General features: G+C 35.5%; 1 protein-coding gene across 2 annotated transcripts in view; it reads left to right on the top strand.

Moving 5' to 3' along the window:
* Positions 1 to 800: 800 nt before the first annotated feature.
* The window catches only part of SELENOT (selenoprotein T), a 32,438-nt gene continuing 10,210 nt past the window's right edge, over positions 801 to 23,028 (top strand). The window contains exons 1-6 of one of the 2 annotated variants that reach the window (XM_010951976.3): positions 802 to 1,042; positions 14,969 to 15,079; positions 15,646 to 15,772; positions 17,591 to 17,678; positions 19,191 to 19,344; positions 20,194 to 22,715. In XM_010951976.3, the coding sequence (XP_010950278.2) occupies positions 906 to 1,042; positions 14,969 to 15,079; positions 15,646 to 15,772; positions 17,591 to 17,678; positions 19,191 to 19,315 (588 nt within the window). In that variant the 5' untranslated portion in view covers positions 802 to 905 and the 3' untranslated portion in view covers positions 19,316 to 19,344; positions 20,194 to 22,715. Of the gene's footprint in view, positions 1,043 to 14,968; positions 15,080 to 15,645; positions 15,773 to 17,590; positions 17,679 to 19,190; positions 19,345 to 20,193; positions 22,716 to 23,028 lie in introns of those variants that run through there. The other variant, XM_045514454.2, reaches the window with a different exon arrangement.

Here is a 23,028-nt window from a genome sequence, read left to right as displayed (position 1 = left end):
TGAAAGACATATCAACCAATGGCAATGATTTAATTTTATTTTGGTCCTGATTTGGACAAATGAACAATACAAAAATATTTATTAAGACTAGAGAAATTTGAACACCAGATATTTCGGTATTAAGCAATAATTTTTTTTCAAGCGGGATAATGGCAAGGTCAGTTTTTCTTTCCCTCAAAGATTAGTTATTTTTTAAAGCTACATGCTTAAATATCTATAGATGAAGTGATACGTCTGACATTCTCTTCCCTGGGGGAGAAGTGATTAGAGCTTATACTGTTTACGGTCAAGATTGTCAAAACACCAATACTTGTTAAAGGTCATTAATGAGTAAGGTCATTATTCCGTTCCTCTATATGATTGAAATTTTCCAAAAGGCTTTTTAAAAAAAATATTCTTTTAGGAGAGAGCACTATTGCAAGTTCAAAGAAAAGGCCAGAGCGCGCGCGCCCCTCCCAACAGTGAAGCATTACTGTTTGGAAGGCAGGGGCTTTCTCTTTTATCCCCACACCTGAATCAAAGCTGTTAAATAGGTATTCCTAAATGGCTCAAGGAGCTAAGTGTCTGAATTACATGAAATTGTATGTACAACCCAAGTGTACCAGGAGCTATAATTAACAGGCTCGTCTAACATCCCACCAGCTGTTTCGTTTCCTCCCTGCTCATCTCACTCCATCCCAGAGACTCCTCACACATCCAAGATGGTGGGTCAGGACCGCGTAACAGGGTCAGCTCTCTCTCCCGGAGCGTGCGCTGGCGCCGGGAAGCGCAGGCGCATTCCTGCTTCCCCGCCCGACCTTGGCAGATCGCGCCTGCGCGGTAGGGAGCGGCTCGCGGCTCCCGTTCGGCCTTGGGCTGACTGCAGTCTCAGTGTGAGGGCGGCCGAAGTGGCTGGCTCGTTTAAGATGAGACTTCTGCTACTTCTCCTGGTGGCGGCGTCGGCGGTGGTCCGGAGCGATGCCTCGGCCAACCTGGGCGGCGTGCCTAGCAAGAGATTAAAGATGCAGTACGCCACGGGGCCGCTGCTCAAGTTCCAGATTTGGTGAGTATGTTCGCCGGGCCCGGGCCGCCCCACGGCGCCTCTCCTCGGCACCTCTCAGTACGCGAGGCCCTGGCTTCGCGGCCTAGAAGGCTGAACCTTCCTTGGCCCGGAAGAACGGTGTCCGCGGCCTTTTGCTGCCTGCCTTTTCCGCGGCTCTTCCCGGGGTCGGCCAGGCCGCCCTCCTTGCCTCCAAGCACAACCGCCCACATCTTTTTTGGTTCCTAGAATGGAGGGAATGGGGAAGGAGAGCAGGAGAAGGTTAATACTGAAAGGCGAAGACGTGGGGACACTTGTCAGTACGGAGGACCGGTCGGCGGCGGCACGCCATGGCCACCCGGCTGCCTGCGGAGGTGGGCATGAGTCGGCGCAGTGTCGGCGGAGGAGCTCCAGCGTTTGTCACTCAGTTCACTTTTCCTTCCGCCTTCCGCGGGTTGTGCCCGGCGGCCTCGCTGGCGGGCTAGGTGGAGGTTAACTCGGGTCGTTGGAGGGCCGCGAAGGACAGACGCCTTTTTCTCCAGGACCTGCGGGGGTGACTGTTGAGTGAGGGAGTAGGGATTCTGATAGCTGATAGGCGTGGATAGGTCCGGGGAGGATGATTTTCCGTTTGCAATTTCCTAAATGTCTTTGAAAAGGAGCACATTGCTCTTCTGACAACCGTTCGCTCCCAGACGACTGATTCTTCTCCCCCATTACCCTTACACCCGCCTCCTTGGAGTTCTCTGTCCTGGCATCTCTTTCTGCCTTTCAACTCTCTTCTGCATTCAGAGAAGTAGAGAAAAACTATTACCCTTCCCCCTAAACCCGACAGTTTCCGACAATGTTCTGTAAGTGATTTTGTTGTTACCTAGTTAAGTGTTAGAAGCAGAGCAGTAAAGCCCCACAAGAAACCAAAATTGTAAAATTGTGGAAATTAGAATTCTGTATCTCGAAAGATGACGTTTGTTCAGGATAGGATGGTCAGATTAGTAAATCTTAAGAGTCCGGATACTTTGGAATATTGCTGTTCGCCATAATGCGTTTAAAATCAGCTTTTTCAAACTTCTTGTATTGCTATGTGTACTAAAGTTTAGATTTTTTTGCTTACTCAACCAGTTTTTTGCTTAATTCTTAAGGACTGAGCAAAGCTTTAAAATTAAATCAATTTAAGTAATGTTTAAAGAGAGTCAGAAAATAAGATGGCAAGTATTTGTTTTTGAGTAGAGAAAATAAAAACCTTGCAATTACTTTCTGATTAAAAAAAAGCTCCCTGTACTGTTTGTGTGTGCCGGCATTATATCATGGTATGTCATCTTTCATATGATACTGTAAATGGAAGTTATAGCTTGACCATTCTGACTTTTTTCCCCATATATATATATTTTTTCCATTAGAAAGTGACAGTCATTTTACCAACCTGTAAATAATGTTAGATAAAGTGTGATACTTTTGGGTTTAAATAGTTAAAAAAAAAAAAAAGACTGCATTTCTCAAGTTATGTAATTTTCTATTTCCTATGGTTTCACTTGTGCTTTTCCAAAATATTCTTCTTTTACGGTTGCTTGTATTGGAATACTTGTCACTATAATGTAACAAATGTACCTTATCAAAATTCAGAAAATGTGTTAACAGTTATAGGGAAAGGCATTCAGTCCTTCAAATACAACTTTTGAAAAAGTCTTAAGTACGTCAGTTGAACTTTTTTGATACTTGGTTTTTGTTTTTTTTAAGTGCAAAAGTACAAACTTGTCCCAAAAGTCTTAAAAGTATTCTCTTTTAGTCACGCTGAGCATGTTACATACAAAAGTGCTTCACTGTTTTTTTTCCCTCTGTAGATGGGAAACATGCCCTATGCCCTACCAAATACAGGTACATTTAGCTTTTGTTTGTTGCTTTTCCCCCCAGAGATTAATTGGTACATAGTAAAGTGAATATTTGGTTTCTGGTTTTGGTAGAATCTCTTGGGCATTCATTTACAAGTTTGGGAAAGGAGAGGAAGCTAAGACAATTGAAGATAAATATGTGAAAACTCTTTTTATTCCATTTGAAATCTAAGTGCTTAAAAAATGCAACTTTTAATTTTTTTTAATTTTGAGGGGGAGATAATTAGGTTTATTTATTTATTTTAATGGAGCTACTGGGGATTGAACCCAGGACCTTGTGCATCTTAAACATGTGCTCTACCACTAAGCTGTAGCAATCCTCCTGCGACTTTTCATTAACTACCAACGTTAACAAAGGAGAGAACTATTTTTACTTTCCTTTCAATTGCTTTTGTCCGTTATTATTTTGTATTTATTATGAGTAGTCTTTTTTTAACTTTATGTCAAGATATTATCTGTTAATTGTGCCACTTTTGTTATTGCTAATAAAATAAAATAACACAACACATATATGGAACTGAAGGGATAGAGATCAAGTATACAAAATAGAGTAAAACAAACTTTCCAATTCTGCATTCATGTATTTTTTCAGTAAATACTCATTCAATACCTGCTTGTGCCCAGAGCTAAAGATATCGTGGTAAAGGCGGCTCTCACTCCCTCGTCTTCACAGACGGCCCACACTCTGTCTATGGAGTGTGTATCTACTTTTACTTTAACCTGAGCACTCAAACCCCACACCTCGTGGCCTTTCTCTTGCCTTCTGAAACAGTCAGCACTCTATATAGCCTTTACTCAAAAAAAATATTAAATTACCTTTACTCTTTAAATTACCTTTACTCAAAAAAAAAAAAAAAAAAGATACCATGGTGAAGAAGACAGATACGGCTCCCCGCAAAGCCTACAGAGATGCACAGTATTACTTTATGTACCTGAGTGTTCAGTTTATTATGTCAGTTGATTGAGCAATTGAGTTAGATAAGTTTGACGATACTGATTGCATATTTGGGGGAAAGTTTATACTACTTATTTGGACGTTTAAGCATTGAGCATAAAAAATGAAGTTCTCTAATCAGATCTTAAAATAAAATTCACGTGTCACATTTTTCTTTCTTGTGATTTTTATGTGTAAATATATTCTGACAGATACTGTTTGACATATCTGTATGCATGATTTTCCCCATATATGTGATTTGACATGTAATCAGGCCTGTAGCATTTCATCATTTGTTGCAGTGTAAAGAGATTACTGGCTACAGCTCTTTATGATTAATACTTATTTGAACATTTGACAATTGATTTACTTAGAATAGTAGATTAAATAAAGTTAGGGTTTCAACATGTAAGCAGAGTATAGCAGGATTTTCCAATTTTTGCTAACTTAAGAATCCACTGCTATAATCTTAGGACAACCAATTTCTAAATGCAGTTTTAAAAGGTAAATGAAGCAACTACTAGAAGAACAGATTTTTATTTAAATTTATACCAGTTTAGCCTTTACTTTCATGATATGGAGGCAAGAAAATAAAGATCTGGTACTGATCAGGATTAGTAAAATGTTGAATTGGAGAAATCCGAGAAATTGTAAGTTATAGAGATCATGTTAGTTACTTAGACAATATTTGTATATTCAACAAATTTTTGAGCACCAGCTCTGTGCAGGTGCTTTGCCTGGTGCTGGGAATTCAGTTCAGTGCTCTCATGGATGTTAAAGGCAAGAGTGGAAAGCAGTTGTTAATCCATGGACAACACATGAAATTACAGTTGTGTTTAGTGCTGTTGGAAAGTAATATGGCATGAGAGAGACCAAGTCAGGGACTCAGGGATGGTTTCCTTGAGGAAATGAACTTTGAACTGAGATTTGAAGGATAAGATTTATTTAGTGGCCTTGTAGTAGGAGAGAGCATAATTTTTTGAGGCCAAGGCTTAGCCCTCAAAGACCAAAGAGAAGGTGGCATAAAGCCTGGAAGGTGTGGCTGGCTATGTTAAGGAAAAATCAGTGTCACTGTGGAAAAGACATTACAGGGGACAAAGAATAGAAGTGGGGAGACCATTTAGGGGGACTCTTGGAATTGCCCAGGCAAGAGACAGTGGCACTTGGAATAGGAAGGTCGTGGCAGAAGTAAAAGGACAGGTTTAAGAGATCCTTAGGAGATAAATTTAGCTGTTTTTGTTGGTGATTACATATTTGAGGGGACAGAGAGGTGATGTGGAGTGAGAGGTGTCAAAGATGACTTCTGAGTTCTGGAGCGGTACTGTACCTTTCACTGTAGTGGTAAAGAATTAAAGGAGACAATTTTTATTTTTTTATTTTATTTTATTTTTTTTGGTGAGAGGGAGGAGAAGGAATCCTGAATTTTTAAAACTGAAAACACAGCAGTCAGGGGAAAATCCTAGAAAGAGATTTTCATCTCCCCAAAATAGCCACAATAACTGTAACTAAAAACTTAAATAACAGTTATATTTCTCCAAACCTAAGATATGATGGATTGTAAGATACACCATTATTTTATATACCACTCAGAAGGAAAAAAAAAATAGCCATTTAATTTGTGATGCTAATAATTATAAGATAAATCGTGATTTTTTTTAAAAAAAGATGCTAAATAGGAAGAATGTACTTCTTGGAATCAGTGGAATAAAAGAGTAATAAGAAGTTGATCAGGTGGCAGAGTAGTAGTAGAACGCTTTAGAGAACAAATAAAATGGTGGCTGCTGCCCCGCCATTGATAGATTTTTTAAGTTCTGTAATGTTTACATAGAATTTAGTCACCATTTAGTTTTTTTTTAACCATTTTAAGCAATAAATAACTGCTGTATCTAACTGAATACTGTGCACATAATAGTTTTTCTTCTTAATAATGAATGAAGTACTTTAGTCTAAAGCTTTTAGATGTAAGTAAAATATGAATGGTTTTAAAGGTTTATCCCTCTTATAGAAAACTGAAACATTGTTTCCTTACAGTTTGTCACTAAGATAAGTGGTGGAAATCAACTTTAATGTATCATTTAGAAACCTCATAAATCACCTCATAAATTTTGAATACTATCGTTACTGGGAAGCTGAGCATTTACTGGTCTAGCAGTTTGGAGGCCTAGGTTCTTATTTGATCTGCCTTTTATCTTCTGAATGACTTTTGGGAAATTATTTAATCTTTTTAACTCTCAATTTTTTCATCTGTAAAATGAGGATGTTGGTTGCATTCTGATTACCTCTAATATTCTTGAAGCTTAAAATAAAAAAGTAAAAGCATGCGTGTGCGTTTCATTTCAATCTTTGTCACTTAAGAGTATCATTGGAGCCCTCTGGTTCATTTGATTGTCACCTTCCCTGCTTTCCAAAATGGGAAACCGTGTTTTCACATACTTTACCTTGATTGGCGCACAGCCTGGGATTGGTGAGGAAGAAATCTTGCCACATAGGTTTAGCAAGAACTGCCGATAATCAAGTCCTTGTTTTTTATGCCCCTTTTCTCCTGCTACTTGTTTTCCTGTTTTGTCCAATTCTTAGGAAGATATGAATTTGATTTTTACATTAACATTTGAAAACCAGTTGTCTGGTGAGAGAAACAGACTTGTAAACAGTATTACAGTAAAATATTCTATTTTGAGACCTCTAAAAGAGGTCTTAAAAACCCAGAGGAAAGAAAGATTACCTATTTGAGGGAGTTGGAAGGCTTTGCAGAGGAGGAAATGAAATTTTAAAGGGTATGGGGAACTCCATCAGGAGATACAAAGAGTGAGCTTTTCTAGCTAAAGGAAGAACATATGCAAATGCAGCCTGACTCAGCAGAGAGGGGGAGGAGACAGGAAATGAGGAGAGCTGGAGTTAGATAATCAGTTAAAACACCTAGCACAGTGTATCTGCTACTACCATTTATCAAGTGCTAGTTGTCGTAATTTATTATTTGTATTGTCTTTAATGCTGTAATAGGAACTTCAGTAAATAAATCTTTGAAAACTTTACTTACTGACTTTCAGTGTAAAAAAAATTAAAATAGCTTTCTGGCTATGAAATAACACGTTTGTTGTAAAAATAATAAAAAAATACATGGAAGAAAGTGAAAAATCCTTGGAACGTTCTAATAATATTTTGAAGAACTTCATTCAAGCTGACTCTTTACACAGATACATGCTATATTATATAATTTTATATTAATGAATTCATAGTTGTATGCTTTTTTTGAACAGGCATAGTTTTCTGTAAGATGGGTATTCTGCAGTTTACTTAAGCCACTAAATCTTTAGTTTGCTTAACATTTAGGTTGGTCATAATTTCTCATAAAATTACTTTAAGGTGACTGTGTATTTGTCCAGTTATTTCCAAAAACTAAATCCATAGATATAAAATATTATGATTATGTCAGTGGGTATCACATTTAAAATTTTGACGTAGTTAAACTGGTTAATACTCCTACTAGAAGATCTTGAAGTGTATTCGGTTTTAAAATTCTTTCAGTTTATTGCACTATAATTAGAGAATGTGTCATTAGCTGTTATGTTTTATTTGGTGAACGCACGGAGGACTTAAGCCTGGGAGACAGCCTCTCAACCCTGAGGGACTGTTACGAACAGGTAAGGGAGAAGCCAGGATATATAGGAGATTTTGCAAAAAAAACAGGTAGTAGGAACATCAGAAGATTACTGTTAATTAAAGAAAACCAGGCATCTCAAGGTAATGGATTTACAACTTTCCTAAGTATGGGAAGATGCAAGAGTCTGGGCTTATTGAAATCATTCTTTTGATAAGCATCTTAACTATCTAGGGCCAGTATCCTGTTTTTCTCTGTCTTGAATTCCCTCATGTTGCACATTTGTGGGTGTCTGCAGTGGTTGATGGCTGCAACATTCTTTGTTTACCTAGGTGGCAGGCAGTATTCTTCCTCCCCATACTTATTGGGCTTTCTTTGTGACCTGACATAGATGGTCAATTGTTGTAAATGTTCTGTGGTCTCAGAGTGTTTTCTATAGGGGAAAAAAAAAACCTGATGTATTTATGGAATCTTTAGTTAATGATACTATTCATATCTTCTGTCTTTTTTTTTTTATATATTTTTATTGAAGTATAGTCAGTTTTCAGTGTGTCAGTTTCTGTTGTACAGCACAATGCTTCAGTCATACAGGAACAAAAATTTTTGTTTATTATTTATGTTCTATCACGGATTCATTTTTCCACCCATGAATTTTCTTCTTCAGGGCCTCAAGATATATTTTTTAATTCTGCATTTTGGTTTTGAGATTTCTTACAGTCTTCATCTCTTTTATAATTCTTTTCTTCTTCTTGCAGAATATTTTTGGATATAAGCTCTTATTTTGAATCATTTATTCACTGTTTCTGCTCTTTCAATTTGTTACATTTTTTTCTGTAGTCCCTCAAGTGTTTTTTCCCCCTATTTCTCAAGCAAAACAAGAGAAACGGCTTCAGATATTATCAATTGGTGAACTGTATCCTCTCCACTTGACTGTTAACCAGCTTACTCTCTTCCTCATTAGAATGTTGTCAGCACCGGAAACGCATAGATTTTTGTCTGTTTTGCTTACTGCTTTATCTCCAGAGCCTAAAACAGTACCTACCATCAGTCAATATTTATTGAAAAAATGAGTACAATCCTGTGGTAGTCCACTATGTTTGGCCTGGACATAACAAAATTCCTAATGGAATATAAATTGGTGTTTCCTGATACTCCTTTCAGACGAGTTTTTACCTGGTTGGCTTCTGCTTCCATTTGTTAGCTGTTAGGCATAGAATATGATACATGTAACACTTCAGTTTGATTTTTTTTTTTAACTTTAAAAATAGAAGTATAATCAGTTTACAGTGTTGTGTCAATTTCTGGTATACAGCGTAATGTTTCAGTCATACACGTACATACATATGTAGCAATTCAGTTTTGAACATACTCTGCTCTCAGTGACCTTCTTGACTTGGCCTCCATCCCTACTGGTGAGGCTAAACTTTCAGAATTCATTGTATTATTCCCAGTCCTCTTCCTGCTGCTTTGATTCGCTGACACATGCTTAATACTCCTGTTGGTGGTTTTCTAAGATTCCTAGTTTTTTTTATTGAGTTTATTCTAGTGTTGTGTGAAGTCAATCTACACACAACCAACAGGTAAAAGTATAAAGCAAACAAGAAAGCAGTAAAGCAGCCAAGAGACGTCTCTAGATTGGCTAGTGAATTAGTGTAGAATAGAATATGTTATACGTATGTTTTTTTAATCACTCTTTAACAACTTTTAAAAGTGCACTGAGGATGACTTTTATGGAATGTGATTTATACCTCAATTTTTAAAAATGAATTGAAAATCGTAAAAACATGAAGTCATATAAAATATTTTAAGATGAGACAAAAATTCCTGCAGATTGCAGATAAGTCATCATTTGTTGGATGCTTTTATTAAGTCACTTTTACTGAGTGGCTACATACCTTATAAATCTGTTAATGAGAAATGCTTTCCAGAGTAAAGAGAGAAAATTCCTTTCTCAGGAAGAGCTGAGGAACTTACACAGTTTATAAATTCTTTGTGGAACAGTCTGCAGCAAAGATTTCCTAAAATGTTATGCCAAAGGTATACAGAAACTAGTGACCTCAAGAATATGACACAAAGAATGAAGAGAATAAAAACAGATCATTAATTGAATTTCAGGTTTATTAACTCTTTGGAATAAACTCAGTGAAGAAGCCGGGAATCTTACAAGCCGTGTTAGGCATATTTTCTGTACGTGTCTGTTTTCACTACAATGGCCACTGTAGTGCTCCAAGAGTGAGGCAGCTGGAATGGGAACTCACTTGATTTCATATAGTACAGTTCCTAAACCTGAGAATCTTACACCTGTTCAGAGCTGTTTTGCAACTTTAAAAAAAGTTCTGGTCTGTATTTTGACCTTCATTGAAAGTGTGTGAACACTGTTTTAATTTTTTTAAAAAGCATTTATCGGATTAGTCTGTTCACTCTCAGAGTATCTTGTTCTTATGTGGTTTATAGAGCAACTTGTTCAGATTTCATTGCTTAAAACGCTTAGGGAGCAGGTGATGCACCAGACAAATGTCTGTTACTACCTCGTCTACTAAACAGAGCAAGAAAAAATAAAGATTGAAATACAGTTTTCAATGATCATTGAACTGTTGGAGTGGTTAGTGCTGTTGGCAGTTAGAAAGGTGTTTACAAAATATCTTCCTGATTAGGGGTACAGAAAGGGGGAACTATTAGTTGAAATTCTTAACATGCCTGTGGAGAAACCAGTTTGAACTGGTTTGAACAACACATTTGGAAATGCATTTATAATTACTAAAGGAATAGTATTATATTCCAAAGGAAGGAATGTAGCAGTGCCCCAAGATGGGCTGAAATAGAAAACTGGAAGATCTGAGAAGACTTCATTCACTTTTCCTCTTGCTCACATCTGTACTTTTCTCAGTAAAATGTATTTCAGTTTTTTTTTTCCTCTTTGGAGAGTGACTTCTGTCCTCTCCTCAGTCCCTTTGAAAGATTACCACTCTCCTCTACCCACAATAGCTCTGATTAAATGTTCATCTTTCTGGAGATCGTCTTTTTAAAATCCCAGTTCTTCATTTTTAAAGAAGGAGCTCAAACCTTCTTGTGACAGGTTTGCATTTCTGGAACATCAGATATTGGCAAGGGGTTGGGTCTTACTGTATAAACAGGATCCAATCCTATGTGTGGGTGAGAGGACAATTGGAGGGGCGGTTATTGTAAATTAAAAAGGAAGGTGAGTTCAAGGGATGCTAAAAATAGAAATCACAAATATTTATCTCATAACAGTAAATATCTGAGATTTTGCCCTGTTTTAATAAGGAGTTGTGAGAGGTTGAGGTTTGTGACAGGCTCAAGTTTGATGTAAGTAGGCATTTGAATACAATTAGGGGCAGATGTTAGTATAGAAAAGGGAAAAGTGCGATGGTTGGCACCATGAATTAGGAGACTGAAACATGATGGACTTGAAAAGACACAGAGTCTTTTTGAAATAGTTAACATGGACAAATTTCCTTTCTTTTCATTACAGAAAGTTGATCTCATTAGTATACAAGTTCTTTCTTTTAGAAAATTACTCTTAAAAAAAAAAGTATTGTGTGAAAATATTTAAATTGCAAAAGTTGACTCCATATAGTAAGATACTTTTGTATTACTAGAGATTTGCAAAGTGATTAGGATTTAAATTTAAGATTTCTTTTCAAAGTTTTGATTCACTCCTAAAGGACCTTTGATCCGGGGACAGAAGAAACAGGCCGCTGCTACAGTGTAGTTTTAGCATGTTCACATATTTATTTTTTGGAGGTATACTGGAAGTCATAGTTTTACTTACTGACCCAGAAAGAATGGAAAAGTTGGAAAAAAAAAAAGAAAAAGTTGAAAGAGCTGCGTGTGGTGGTAGAGGTGGGATGATGGCTGGCTCCTTACCATGTATGCCTTTAATTTAACATTTTGCCCACCTCGATAAGCACTAGGTATGTTTTATTTTGGAAAACATCTGTCAGCAGTAGTGATTGCTGTTTCAAAATAATGTGAACATTTGGGGAAGATTATTACATAGGAAAGAAGTTACTTGGTTTTTCTTCTTAAGTCTGAAGGCAAATATAGGGAGGAAAAACTTATGTGTAAGTAAACTTATCTAAAAATATGTTGTGTCACTCTGGTAAACTTCATTTTTTCAGAAGTAAGAATTGTACTTTTTTTTTGAGGTATAACTAACATTAGTTCCAGGTGTACAATGTAGTAATTTACTATTTGTATATATTGCAAAATGATTACCACATTAAGTCCAGTTAACATCTGTTACCATACATAGTTACATTTTTTTTTTCTTGTGATAAGAACTTTCAAGATCTGCTCTCCTAGCTACTTTCAAATATGAAATACAGTATTATTAACTACAGTCACCATGCTGTACATTATACACTCCCTCAACTTACTTATTTTATAACTGGAAATTTGAAGAAAGGTAGATTTGAAGTCTTTTTTAGATTTCAAGATTATGAGTTGATTTTATTTGGAGTTTGATGCAAAGGTCTGAGACTTAACTGAGGAATTGGAACCTGAAGAACTAAGGATAGAGGTAGGCTTCCGAGCACAGTAGCCAGGAAACTGGGTGACTAGGAGGAATCTGACCAATAGTGTTGCCTGTACATAGACATAGCTCTCTAGCTGGGCTTCTCAGGACTCCCCATGGTGAAGGGTGGGAACTCCCAGAGCAGATATGAAGACTTGAGGCCCACAGGCTTAGTTCTCCCTGAGGGAGAATATACATCTTCATCATGGAAGAACCTCAAGATATCTGCTACTATATGAGTACTTGATTGTGGCTTTGTGGACAAAGAGAACTTACTTCCTGGACACAGGGAAGGTTGCGTTTTACATCATCTATTTTATTGAGGTCTAATGGGAAGGGCCTAGGATCTTAAATCACAAAGTCTATATTCTAGTTTCAGCCCTGACTAAGGGCAGGGATCATATCTGCCACTCACTACTACGTAACTACTGCCTGATATAGTGCTTGACATGTAGTAGGCACTCAGTAAATATTTGAGTGAGTGAATTAATAATACCTGGATGTATAACCGTGGAAAAGTCCCTTTAGCTGTCTGGGTTTCAGTTTTTTTCCTTCACCTATAAAAAAGGAAGTTTCAATTCAAGTAGGTCTCCAGCGCTCAAATATTGTATTAAAAGTTAGATACTGTCGTTTTAGATAATCAACTCCATTGTAATCACCGATGCAAACTTAGGCATTGAAATCAGGTGGCATTTCTTGGTTTCAGGGTAGTTAGGCATATAGGTGCTGTACATAATTTTTGTAGTATCTCCAAAACAAAAGCAACATTAAACATTTCTTATAAAAAATTCTTATATAAAAAGCAGTTGTAGCAAAATACTAGTACTTAATGAATCTAACAACAGAAGGTGAATGTTTAGTAAAGAGGGATAAGGTGTCTGGAGATTCTTAAGTTCTTTTAAATATTTAGTTGATAGAGATTTGTCTCCCTTTGCAAAAATTTCATACTTTTTAGGGACTTAATCTTTTGTGAAATTTTCATTTTAAATGTAGAAGTGGTATTTGTAAAGAAAGAGTGGTGAATTTCTCACTCCCTCTTTTTTTTTTTTTAAATGAGTTTTCTTACATTGAGATTTACTAATATTTGGACTGGTTCTCCCTGTCAGATATAAACTTGATGCTGTTCCCTTGGGGTGGTGGTGGTTGGTATTTTTTTCCTCGATGACACTGATTGACAAAGCTGGCACCTCAGGTTTCCCTCTACTGTAACTTAATTACTGATGACTGCTATCTTCATACCAAGTGGTACCTTCGTCGTTTTATATTGTCTTTTTGATGATAGACATCCTAACAGGTATGAAGTGATAACTCGTTGTTTTGACTTGCATTTACCTGTTGATTAGTGATGCTGAGCGCCTTTTCATTTACCTGTTGGCCATTTGTATGTTGTCTTTGGAAAAGTGTTTATTAAAGTTCCTTTGCCCATTTAAAAATCAGATTATTAATTTTTTGGCTATTGAGTTGTATGAGTTTCTTTTGTATTTTGGATATTAACTCCTTATCAGAGGTTATATTTGCAAATATTTTCTCCTGTTCTGTAGATTGCCTTTTCGTTTTATTGATGTTTTCTTTTGCTGTGCAGAAGCTTTTTAGTTTGTTGTAGTCCCACTTCTTTATTTTTGCTTTTGATGCCTTTGTTTCTGGTATCAAATCCAAAAACTCATTGCCAGAACCAATGTCAAGAAGCACCCCCTGTGTTTTCTTATAGGAATTTTATGGTTTCAGGTCTTTTCAACTCTTTAGTCTGTTTTGAGTTGATTTTTGTGTATGGTCCAGTTTCATTCTTTGCATGTCCAATTTTCCCAGCACCATTTATTAAAGAGGCTGTCCTTTCCACATTGTATATTCTTGGCTCATTTTTTTGTAAATTAATTGACTATATTTATATGTGTGGGTTTATTTCTGAATTCTGTCCCATTGATCTATGTGTCTGTCTTTAAGCCACTACATACATACTGTTTTGATTACTGTATCTTTGTAATACAGTTTGAAATAAGGAAGCATGGTGCCTCCAGCTTTGTTCTTCTTTCTCAGGACTGCTTTGGCTATTCAGGGCCTTTTCTGGTTATATACACATTGTAGGATTATTTGTTCTATTTCTGTGAAAAATGTCATTGGAAGTTTGACAGAGATTGCCTTGAATCTATAAATTACTTTGGGTAGTATGAACATTTTAACAATATAAATTCTTCTAATCCATGAACATAAGATGTTTTTATTTGTTTGTGTCTTCAGTTTCTCTCATCAATGTCTTAAAGTTTTCAGTGCACTTTTTCTCCCTCTATAAATACATTGTGGTGGCATATCTCCCTTTTCTTGCTGGGGCAGCATGTATCATATATGCACAGTTTAGTTGTTCAGGGATTTTAATGGATATGGTTGGATGCTGTTGATTTAATTTCTGGAGTACTGACATAGATTACTGTCATACTGCTGAAAATTATCTTCCCAATCTTTGTTTTCTTTTGCAAGGTAGAATCAAATTTTAGAGTCAGAAAGCATCTAAGAATTTAAGTTTCTTTTACTGTGACAGAGCAGCATGTTTGCCCAGTTGAGGGCAGAGTGGAAATAAGAAGCAAAGTATCCTGTATCATGCCTTGGTACCTACCTTTTTATGCTTCCTGTGCCCCAGTTATGAAAGTCCCTATTTCTGATAAGTAAGAGTTGTTTTCATTTCAGTATTTATACAATTGTTGATACCAAAAAAGAGGCAAATTGATTTGAGAGCTCAAAATATGAAGAGGTATTTCCTTTCTATCCAACAGTAATACAAATCTATAAAGTTTAATTTTCTAATAGAAGGATTTATTTGAAGGGAAGATAACTTCAATATGTGAAACTTGTGAAAAAACTTCTGTGTATCCAGCATCAATCATCATTAATTTGTGACTTTTCTCATTTTTACTCTTGTTAATAATTTTTAGGCTTTGTACAACTGCAAAACAAATCTAGGCATATTCTAAAACCACTTAATGGAAGCACTTTTATTTTTCGGCAGTGTTTCCTGAGGCTATAGGCGGGTGTTTGAGGAGTACATGCGGGTTATTAGCCAGCGGTACCCAGACATCCGCATTGAAGGAGAGAATTACCTCCCTCAACCAATATATAGGTAAGGAAATTTCAGTAACTTACAAAGAAATTTTTAAGTGAATTTTTTTCACTCTTGTGAATAAACTTGTGAAATGATTTAGTTAACTTTACTTGGTTACTATAATTCTTTAGTTAGTTTAATTTACAGTTGGTTATAATTTAAATAATGCTTATTTGCTCCAAATATGGAAGCATTTTTCTGTAAGAAGGAAAAGAGGAAGATCATTTCAGAGATGGTAACCCTTCTAAAGATGTGTTTTCTTATGTAATTTTTATTGTGGACATAGACTAAGAACTCCCATGTTTTTATAGAAAGTCAATTGTATAAAATTCTGTACTCTTAAAATAATAGTATTTTCAAGGCCAATGCTGTATAAGTTTATAAATTAATTTTTGATTTAAAAATTGTTCAACATTTCTGTTTTAAAACTGCACAATAAACTTTAATAACTGTCTTTTCTCTAGTATAATTAGCAACTTTTAGATTTGGTGTTTGGAAAATGTCTATACACATACACTTGAGTTATGAAATTTTGAAATAGATGAGAAATTGCAGCTTCTGATGAATTTCTTTTCTTTTCATAGACACATAGCATCTTTCCTGTCAGTCTTCAAACTAGTATTAATAGGCTTAATAATTGTTGGCAAGGATCCTTTTGCTTTCTTCGGCATGCAAGCTCCTAGCATCTGGCAGTGGGGCCAAGAAAATAAGGTATGTAACTTAATAGCTTTGATAGCTGTAGGTATTTAGTTTGTCAATGAAATATTTTAATGAATTTTTCTTTTTTTTTTTTTTAAGTACTTTTTGCTGTTTACACGTATTATTTCAACTTAAACCACTTTTTATCTTTGGGCAAAGCCCTTAACCTTTCTTGGCCTTATTCTCCATATTTATGTATCAAGAGTGGTTAGGTCTTATCTTTTTATTGTTTGAAGGATAGGGAAGTATTACTTTAGGTGTTATCTGGGCACAAAATAATTCAGTACCTAATTTTGATTATATAATTTGGGCCAAATCATATCTAGTAAAACATACATAATGCAGGCCTTTTGTACCAACTAATATGGGTATTAATGGCTTTATTCATATTAAAAATGAGATTTCCACTGGTTTATTTTTTATCAAAACTGTTTTTATTATTTGTTCTTTGAATCTTCCTGGGGGATCCAAAAAGCAAGTTACCTGAAATAATCCATATAAGTATACATAAGAGTCTCGTGCTATGTCTTTTTTCCTTTGTAGGGTCTTACTACAGCGCATGTTCTTCCTAGATCTCCCATCTATTTTACTTAAAATCATCTTTTCTGGAGGGTCTGCCTTTCTGCTTGAGAAATGGAACTAATTTTTATCTCTCTCTCGAGTGACATTGCCTAGATTTCCTTCTAAGAAGTATTCTCTCTTGGAGTCCTCTACCTGGTCTTGTCCTTCAGTTCTAGGCTGCGACTGTCTTCAGCTGACTCCTGACATAGCTGTACTTCTTTTTCTTAGGGAACCACTATTTCCAATAACAGGCAAGGGTTCTTAACGTAAACCTCCTCAGGTGCTACCTCTAATTGAAGTGTGTCTCTGCCCTGCTATTAACAAAATACTGATTTGCATAGGATTAAGAATTGCAAGTACCTATTGATGTTTTGTGCTACATTGGTTAATTCTGTTGATTCCAAATTATCTTTAGTGCATTTTACTTCTGTAGACATCTAACATTGTTGATCTACTGTGGAAGAGGATACTTTGAAAGCTGTAGCTTTCATGACACTTCCTTGTGTATTGTTCTCTTGAAAATAGACTTTTGTTCCCAAATGCTAGGATAACTTCTATGAAATCAGAGCCCACTTGACTCAAGTAGGGCCTGGGGAAAAGCTCCTTCTCATCTGCTGTGGGCCTTTTGATTTATTTTTCTGAAACAGCTTGTTGTGAATTGACATCCTAACTACATTCTGCTTTTTTAGTTAGGTTATTTTATTAAATTAAAAACTTTCTGTCCAACAAGAGCTTTCAGTCTCTTTTGGGAGGGTACAAATTTGCCTTCAAAAGGTAAATTAATATAACTTAATATGCTAGTGCTTTCTAAACTACTTTTTTTAAGTTTGGCTTAAAATGATTTGTTTGGAACATGGACAGGTTATACTGAACACATGGAGTTGCTGTTTATTGCATCACTAGTCTCTTGTGAATTCATACATTGTTATAAAAATGTGGAAATGAACCCTTTTTATGCTGGTATTCTTCTGTTTAACTTATTAAGGCTATTATGAGATCTCTAAAAAATTTATCTTTACATTAGGAATAACATATATAAGTTCTTCAGAATGTGTATAAATGTGAATTAATCTTGTAATTTTCTTGTTCTGTGTACATTATCCAAACATATGGAATAGCAGTAGTAATTTGTATAGAAACTTAAGGTAGATTTAAAAAGAGCAATTACCAAATAAAAATGAGGCTATATATTTAAAAGAGTATTGTGTCTTGTCATGTTTTGATTTCAGACTGACTTTAACTGTTGCACTTAATTGCATTTTCTTTTAGGTCTATGCATGTATGATGGTCTTCTTCTTGAGCAACATGATTGAGAACCAGTGTATGTCAACGGGTGCATTTGAGATAACTTTGAATGGTGAGTTCTGAATAGTTTGCATTCTATGATAAATATTAAATGATTTATAATAAGCATCAGATGTTTCTGTTTTTCATAATTATGCTAAATTACCTCTTTCTATGGTCTTCACCTACTTCCATAGCTTTAGAATAACATCTGTATAATGATCCTTGAATGTATAGCTCTGGAGAGCTCTAGTCCTCTCTTCTAGGAGCTATACCCAGAAATCCTAAACAGTGTTTACTCCCAAACTGTTGATTATGTCAGCTTCCTGTAATTCTTTTATACTCCAGTTTGCTCCTTCCCTGGCATTTCTCAGTTGTTTAATGGCACTGTTAACATTCTACTCAGCTGCCCGTATCAGAAACCTAGGATAACGTCACTTTCCCTCTTACTCTCCATATCTAATAGATTACCAAATTCTCAGTTCTGCCTTTTACATTTCTGCGTCTATTTATCTCCATTGCTAACCACCCTAATCCAAGCCAGAATGATCTTGTTATGCTCAAATACATTGTCTAAACCAGAGATTGGCAAATACAGCCTATGAACTAACAGTGGCTTTTACATTTAATGGTTAAAAAAAAGAAGAATATTTTGTGATATGGAAGTTATATGAAATCACAATGTCAGTATTTGTACCTAAAATTTTGAGTTTCATCAATGAAAAATTTGTGAAAATTTATCTCTCTAGTTATGTAAGTATCTATGTAATATTCTTGATTTTGCCTCTTGGTCCATAAGACCTTAAATATTTACCATCTGGCCTTTTACAGAAACATTTGCTAGCATCTGTTCCAAACAGTTGAGTTATTTAAAATAAATTTTTTAAAATACACATTTCCTCTTGTTGCTTTACTGCCTCAAATCTATTGAATGTCTTTACTTTGTTCTCAGGATAAGAACATGTAACATGGCAAAAAGGCCCTGCATGATGTAGCCTAGGCATGGGCAAACCATAGCCTCACGGACCATGTTCCCTGTTGCCTGCTTTGTAAATAAAGTTTTATTGGAACACAATCATTCACATTCATTTATGTATTGCCTGTTACCACTTTCAGGCTACAATGAGTGTTAAGTAGCCAGGACCTACTGTATGTCTTCCTGAGCTGAAAATGCTTACTCTCTGACCCTTTGTTTGTTGATCCCTGATCTAGTCACTGCCAACTTCTCCAGCCTCTCTTGTACTACTCTTCTGTATTTCAGCTTTCACATCAATAATCTCTCTCAATTTTAATATCTCTCAGTTTTAATAATAGTAAGTACAAAGGCTCCTTTCCAGCCTCTCATATGTCCCTCTCATAGCATCTTCTAGGTTTTATTCTTAGTATACAAATGTGATTTTGTAGCTATTTTTGTATAGTTCTTTTTGTATTTCCCCCTACTAGTATGTAAACTTTGTAAGAGCAAGAAGCTTAATTCTTTTGCTCACTTTCGTATCCCCAGCTGTGTGCATAGACATTTATAGAATGAATGTCTATTATAGAATCGTCTTTAATTTGGAGGGGGCGGTACCATTTATTTTTATAGATGTTCCTGTGTGGTCTAAGCTGGAATCTGGTCACCTTCCATCCATGCAACAGCTTGTTCAAATTCTTGACAATGAAATGAAGCTCAATGTGCATATGGATTCAATCCCACATCATCGATCATAGCCCCACCTATCAGCACTGAAAACTCTTTTGTAAGTAGCTTACATTGTTTCCTTTTGGAGGGGAATAGTAACTAGGTTTATTTATTTATTTTTTGATGGCGGCACTGGGGATTGAACCCAGGACCTTCTGCATACTAAGCATGTGCTCTACCACTGAGCTATCCCTTCCCCCTGTAGGTAGTTTAAAAATACAATAACTTTGTATAGGTATCACTTAATTCTGATGAATCAGCAGGATATTACATATATTAGCATAATATATATTATATTAATAATAGATATTACATATTTGTCACTTGAGTTTCCAACTTAAGATTTAACAGACGGATATTTTCTTCATTAAAATTTATGGGGGGAAGGTATAGCTGAAGCAGTAGAGTGCATGCTTAGCCTGCACAAGGTCCTGGGTTCAATCCCCAGTACCTCCTCCAAAAGTAAATAAATAAACTCAGTTACCTCCCCCTCATAAAAAAAAAAAGAAAAAAACAAGAGGGAAAAAAAGAATTTATGAATGACCAAGAGAGAGTTTGGAGCTGCCAAAATAAAGTAAGGTTATGCTATTAATTTTAAGTTTAAAGCTTAATAATTGGGCCTATAACATCAGTTTTTTTGACTGTGAACTCCTGATGGCTAGAATTCATACATTATGCTTCCTACATACATACCCTCTCCTTACCTTCAATAACTAGTTCCTAAAACTATGCAAATCCTTTTCACATGTTCAGGATAGAAAATTTATAGGCAAATGTATATGAACACGGAGAGGTGAAAGTTAATTTTGTTTAGCAGAGATGTTCTCAGTTCTTTTCTGATCAATGAGTTGATTTTACAAGAGTGAATTTTGAAATAAAATATTCCTTTTTTCTGTGTATCTTTCAGACATTAAGGGATTTTTACAAGAGCAGCGTGACTGACATTATGAAGGCCTGTACTGAAGACAGCAAGCTGTTAGTACAGACCAGATGCTTTCTTGGCAGGCTCGTTGTACCTCTTGGAAAACCTCAATGCAAGACAGTCTTTCAGTGCTGGCACATTTTTGAATTCTGCACATTCGTGGAGTGCAATAATACTGTATAGCTTTTTTCTTCCCCAAATCTACTCAGTTAATAGTTTTTAAAAAAAATGCAGACATTACCACTTGTACCTTTTTTTTCTTGGCCATATTTGAAAAAGTAGAAAATTGAGTTGCAATTTGATTTTTTTTCCAAAGATGTCTGTTAAATCTGTTGTGATTTTATATGAATTTTCCTTTTTTATAGTTTAAAATTGATCTTTTTAGGACTGTAGCTGAAGTTCCCAAATACTTTATAAGAGTTTATCAGACATCTCTAATTTGGTCATATCCAATTTATATAGTTTTCAAAATACTGCAGATTGTGAACAGGGCATCATATAAGATTATGGGGGTAAATCCTATATCCAGAGTACTCTACCAGTTTGTGTGTATGTGTGTGTGTGTGTGCGTGTGTGATTACCAGAGAACTACTAAAAGACCAACTGCTTTTTAAATCCTGTTATGTAGTTCAAGTGTCTTGCCTTGACCAATTTAATGAATTGATTAACTGGGCCTTTATACTTAACTCAATAAAAAACTAAGCAGATGTAAGCTAAATAAAAAGTCTGAATTTACTGCCCAGCGTACCTGTTAACATTATATTTAACAGTTGTCTGCCTAAGTTTTTGCTTTTGACTCACAGATAATTTCCTAGGGGATACACTTTAGATTCACACACAAATAATAGATCATTTACCATTATTAGGATAATTAAAACTTGCCTCACTAAAGAAAGTTTAGTTGAACCTCTTTACAACATTAATATTAGGTGAATGGATATCACTTGTCTAATAATTTAACTTGTCTAACATCATATATCAGAATTTATTATATTTGAGAAACAAAATTGAAAAGTTTTTTATTCAGTGAATTTAATATCTTTCCAGAGTTCTAAAAAGATAGTTTTTTTTAAATTTAAATTGATAAAAACAGTAAGTCAGCAGAAATAGGACCATAATATAGAAAAATAGTCATACAGCAAGTCATAATGTACTTCAGCTTCCTTATAGGAATAAAAGTGGTAGGTCTAGATTTGTTAGTGGAAGTTAAGGGACTTGAGGAAAAGTTAGGAGACAATTCAACACTGGACTCACCAGACACTTAGCACAACCTTATACTTCATTTGTGAATATTTGTTGAAATGCATGTCTGGTAATAATCATGATTGTGACAGCCTCAAGATGAAACATACTATAGTCTCTAGCTGAAAAAGAAGTTAGTCTAATAATTCACTGCAGAAAATTGATTAAATGCTTTATCCTTTCAATTAAGGCTGCAGAACTATTAACCTAAGATCATACAGAGGCAAAAGTCAATACAATTTAAGCTGGAGGTTACTTAGAGGTTATTAGTCAAGTGTAATATTTTGTTATCTTTGACTAAGGCTTAAAACCTTGTTAACTTGATTTGTACCAGCCGAAACTTTTGCAAGTTGAACACACTGCTGAGTGTGTGTAGGGTCTTTCTTCAGTGACAGACATTCCAGTAGTGACATTTAGACCTTCCAAACTTGAGCTTTGGATATTCCCATGCATCTGGCAGGCCAACCATGAGACTCTAAGATTTAATTCTAACCTTTGCCATGTTTGCTTTGGGTAAATAACTTGTCTTTTGGAGAATAGTTTTAAGTGTCTTGGTCACTGATAAAACTCAACTATTTTGTTGACAACCATTTCAATATTATTTTATCTTTGGCCATATTTAAATCTAAGATTTAATAGAGTAGTGAAAAAATTAATAAGAAGTGTGAATATAAAAAAATATGAAAAAATGGAAAGTTGAAATGTGGCTCCATTCCTAATATTTCAAAACTTATTACATAGTTGCTTACAAATTGGTGTGGTTGTGTCGTTTATAAATGTACTGTATTAGTTAGAGGACCACAGAACATGACAGCAGGTTGGCTAATGTTATTGGGGTTTTTACCATAGTTGCTATGAAAGACATTTGTTAGATTACTTTTAAAAATGGTGGCAAAATATGGCTTTATACCTCATCAAAATGTGCAGGATAAATATACTTTCAAAATGTACATGCATTGTTTACTTATGGAACTAAGATTAATAACAACAGTTGATCAGCCTTTACCACTTTCAAAATATGACAGGATCCCAATGATGATTCTTATTTTGAATGTTATTAATTTGGGGACTTGATTGGTTGGCATTTTATCATTGTCATAATTTTAACTAATTTAGATTTTTAAAAATAGCGTACAAAATTTTAAAGCATGAGTTGATATTTAATATTGAGACTTAAAAAAAATCTATTGAGAGAAACATGAGGAATTGTAAAGTTTGGGAGCTTACCTCTATAGCTTTGTGAAAATAAACTTTTATTACACTGATGTGAAAGGAATGCCTCCTTTCTGGAATTAAATCTGTGCTAGAGCACTTTATATGGTAACTGTATTTAGGAATACAGATTTTACATTGAAAAAATTGTTGTCAGTAAGTAATTTTTCTAATGGCTTCTTAACCCAGTCAGTGCTAACAGCCCCTATCTCCCCCTCCCAGGCTGGCACTCAGATCTCTCAAGTCTCACCACTCTGGGACCTTAAACTACTTCTTGAGCCTTATGGTCCAGTTGCGTGTGCTTCATTGTTGCTGAATTACCCATAGCTCTGTGGTGTATTCTGCACCAGGGTGGAGCAGAGAGGA

This window comes from Camelus bactrianus, chromosome 1, assembly GCF_048773025.1.
Source record: "Camelus bactrianus isolate YW-2024 breed Bactrian camel chromosome 1, ASM4877302v1, whole genome shotgun sequence".
In the NCBI taxonomy this organism is placed as follows: domain Eukaryota; kingdom Metazoa; phylum Chordata; class Mammalia; order Artiodactyla; family Camelidae; genus Camelus; species Camelus bactrianus.
This window is presented reverse-complemented; position numbering and strand designations above follow the sequence as displayed.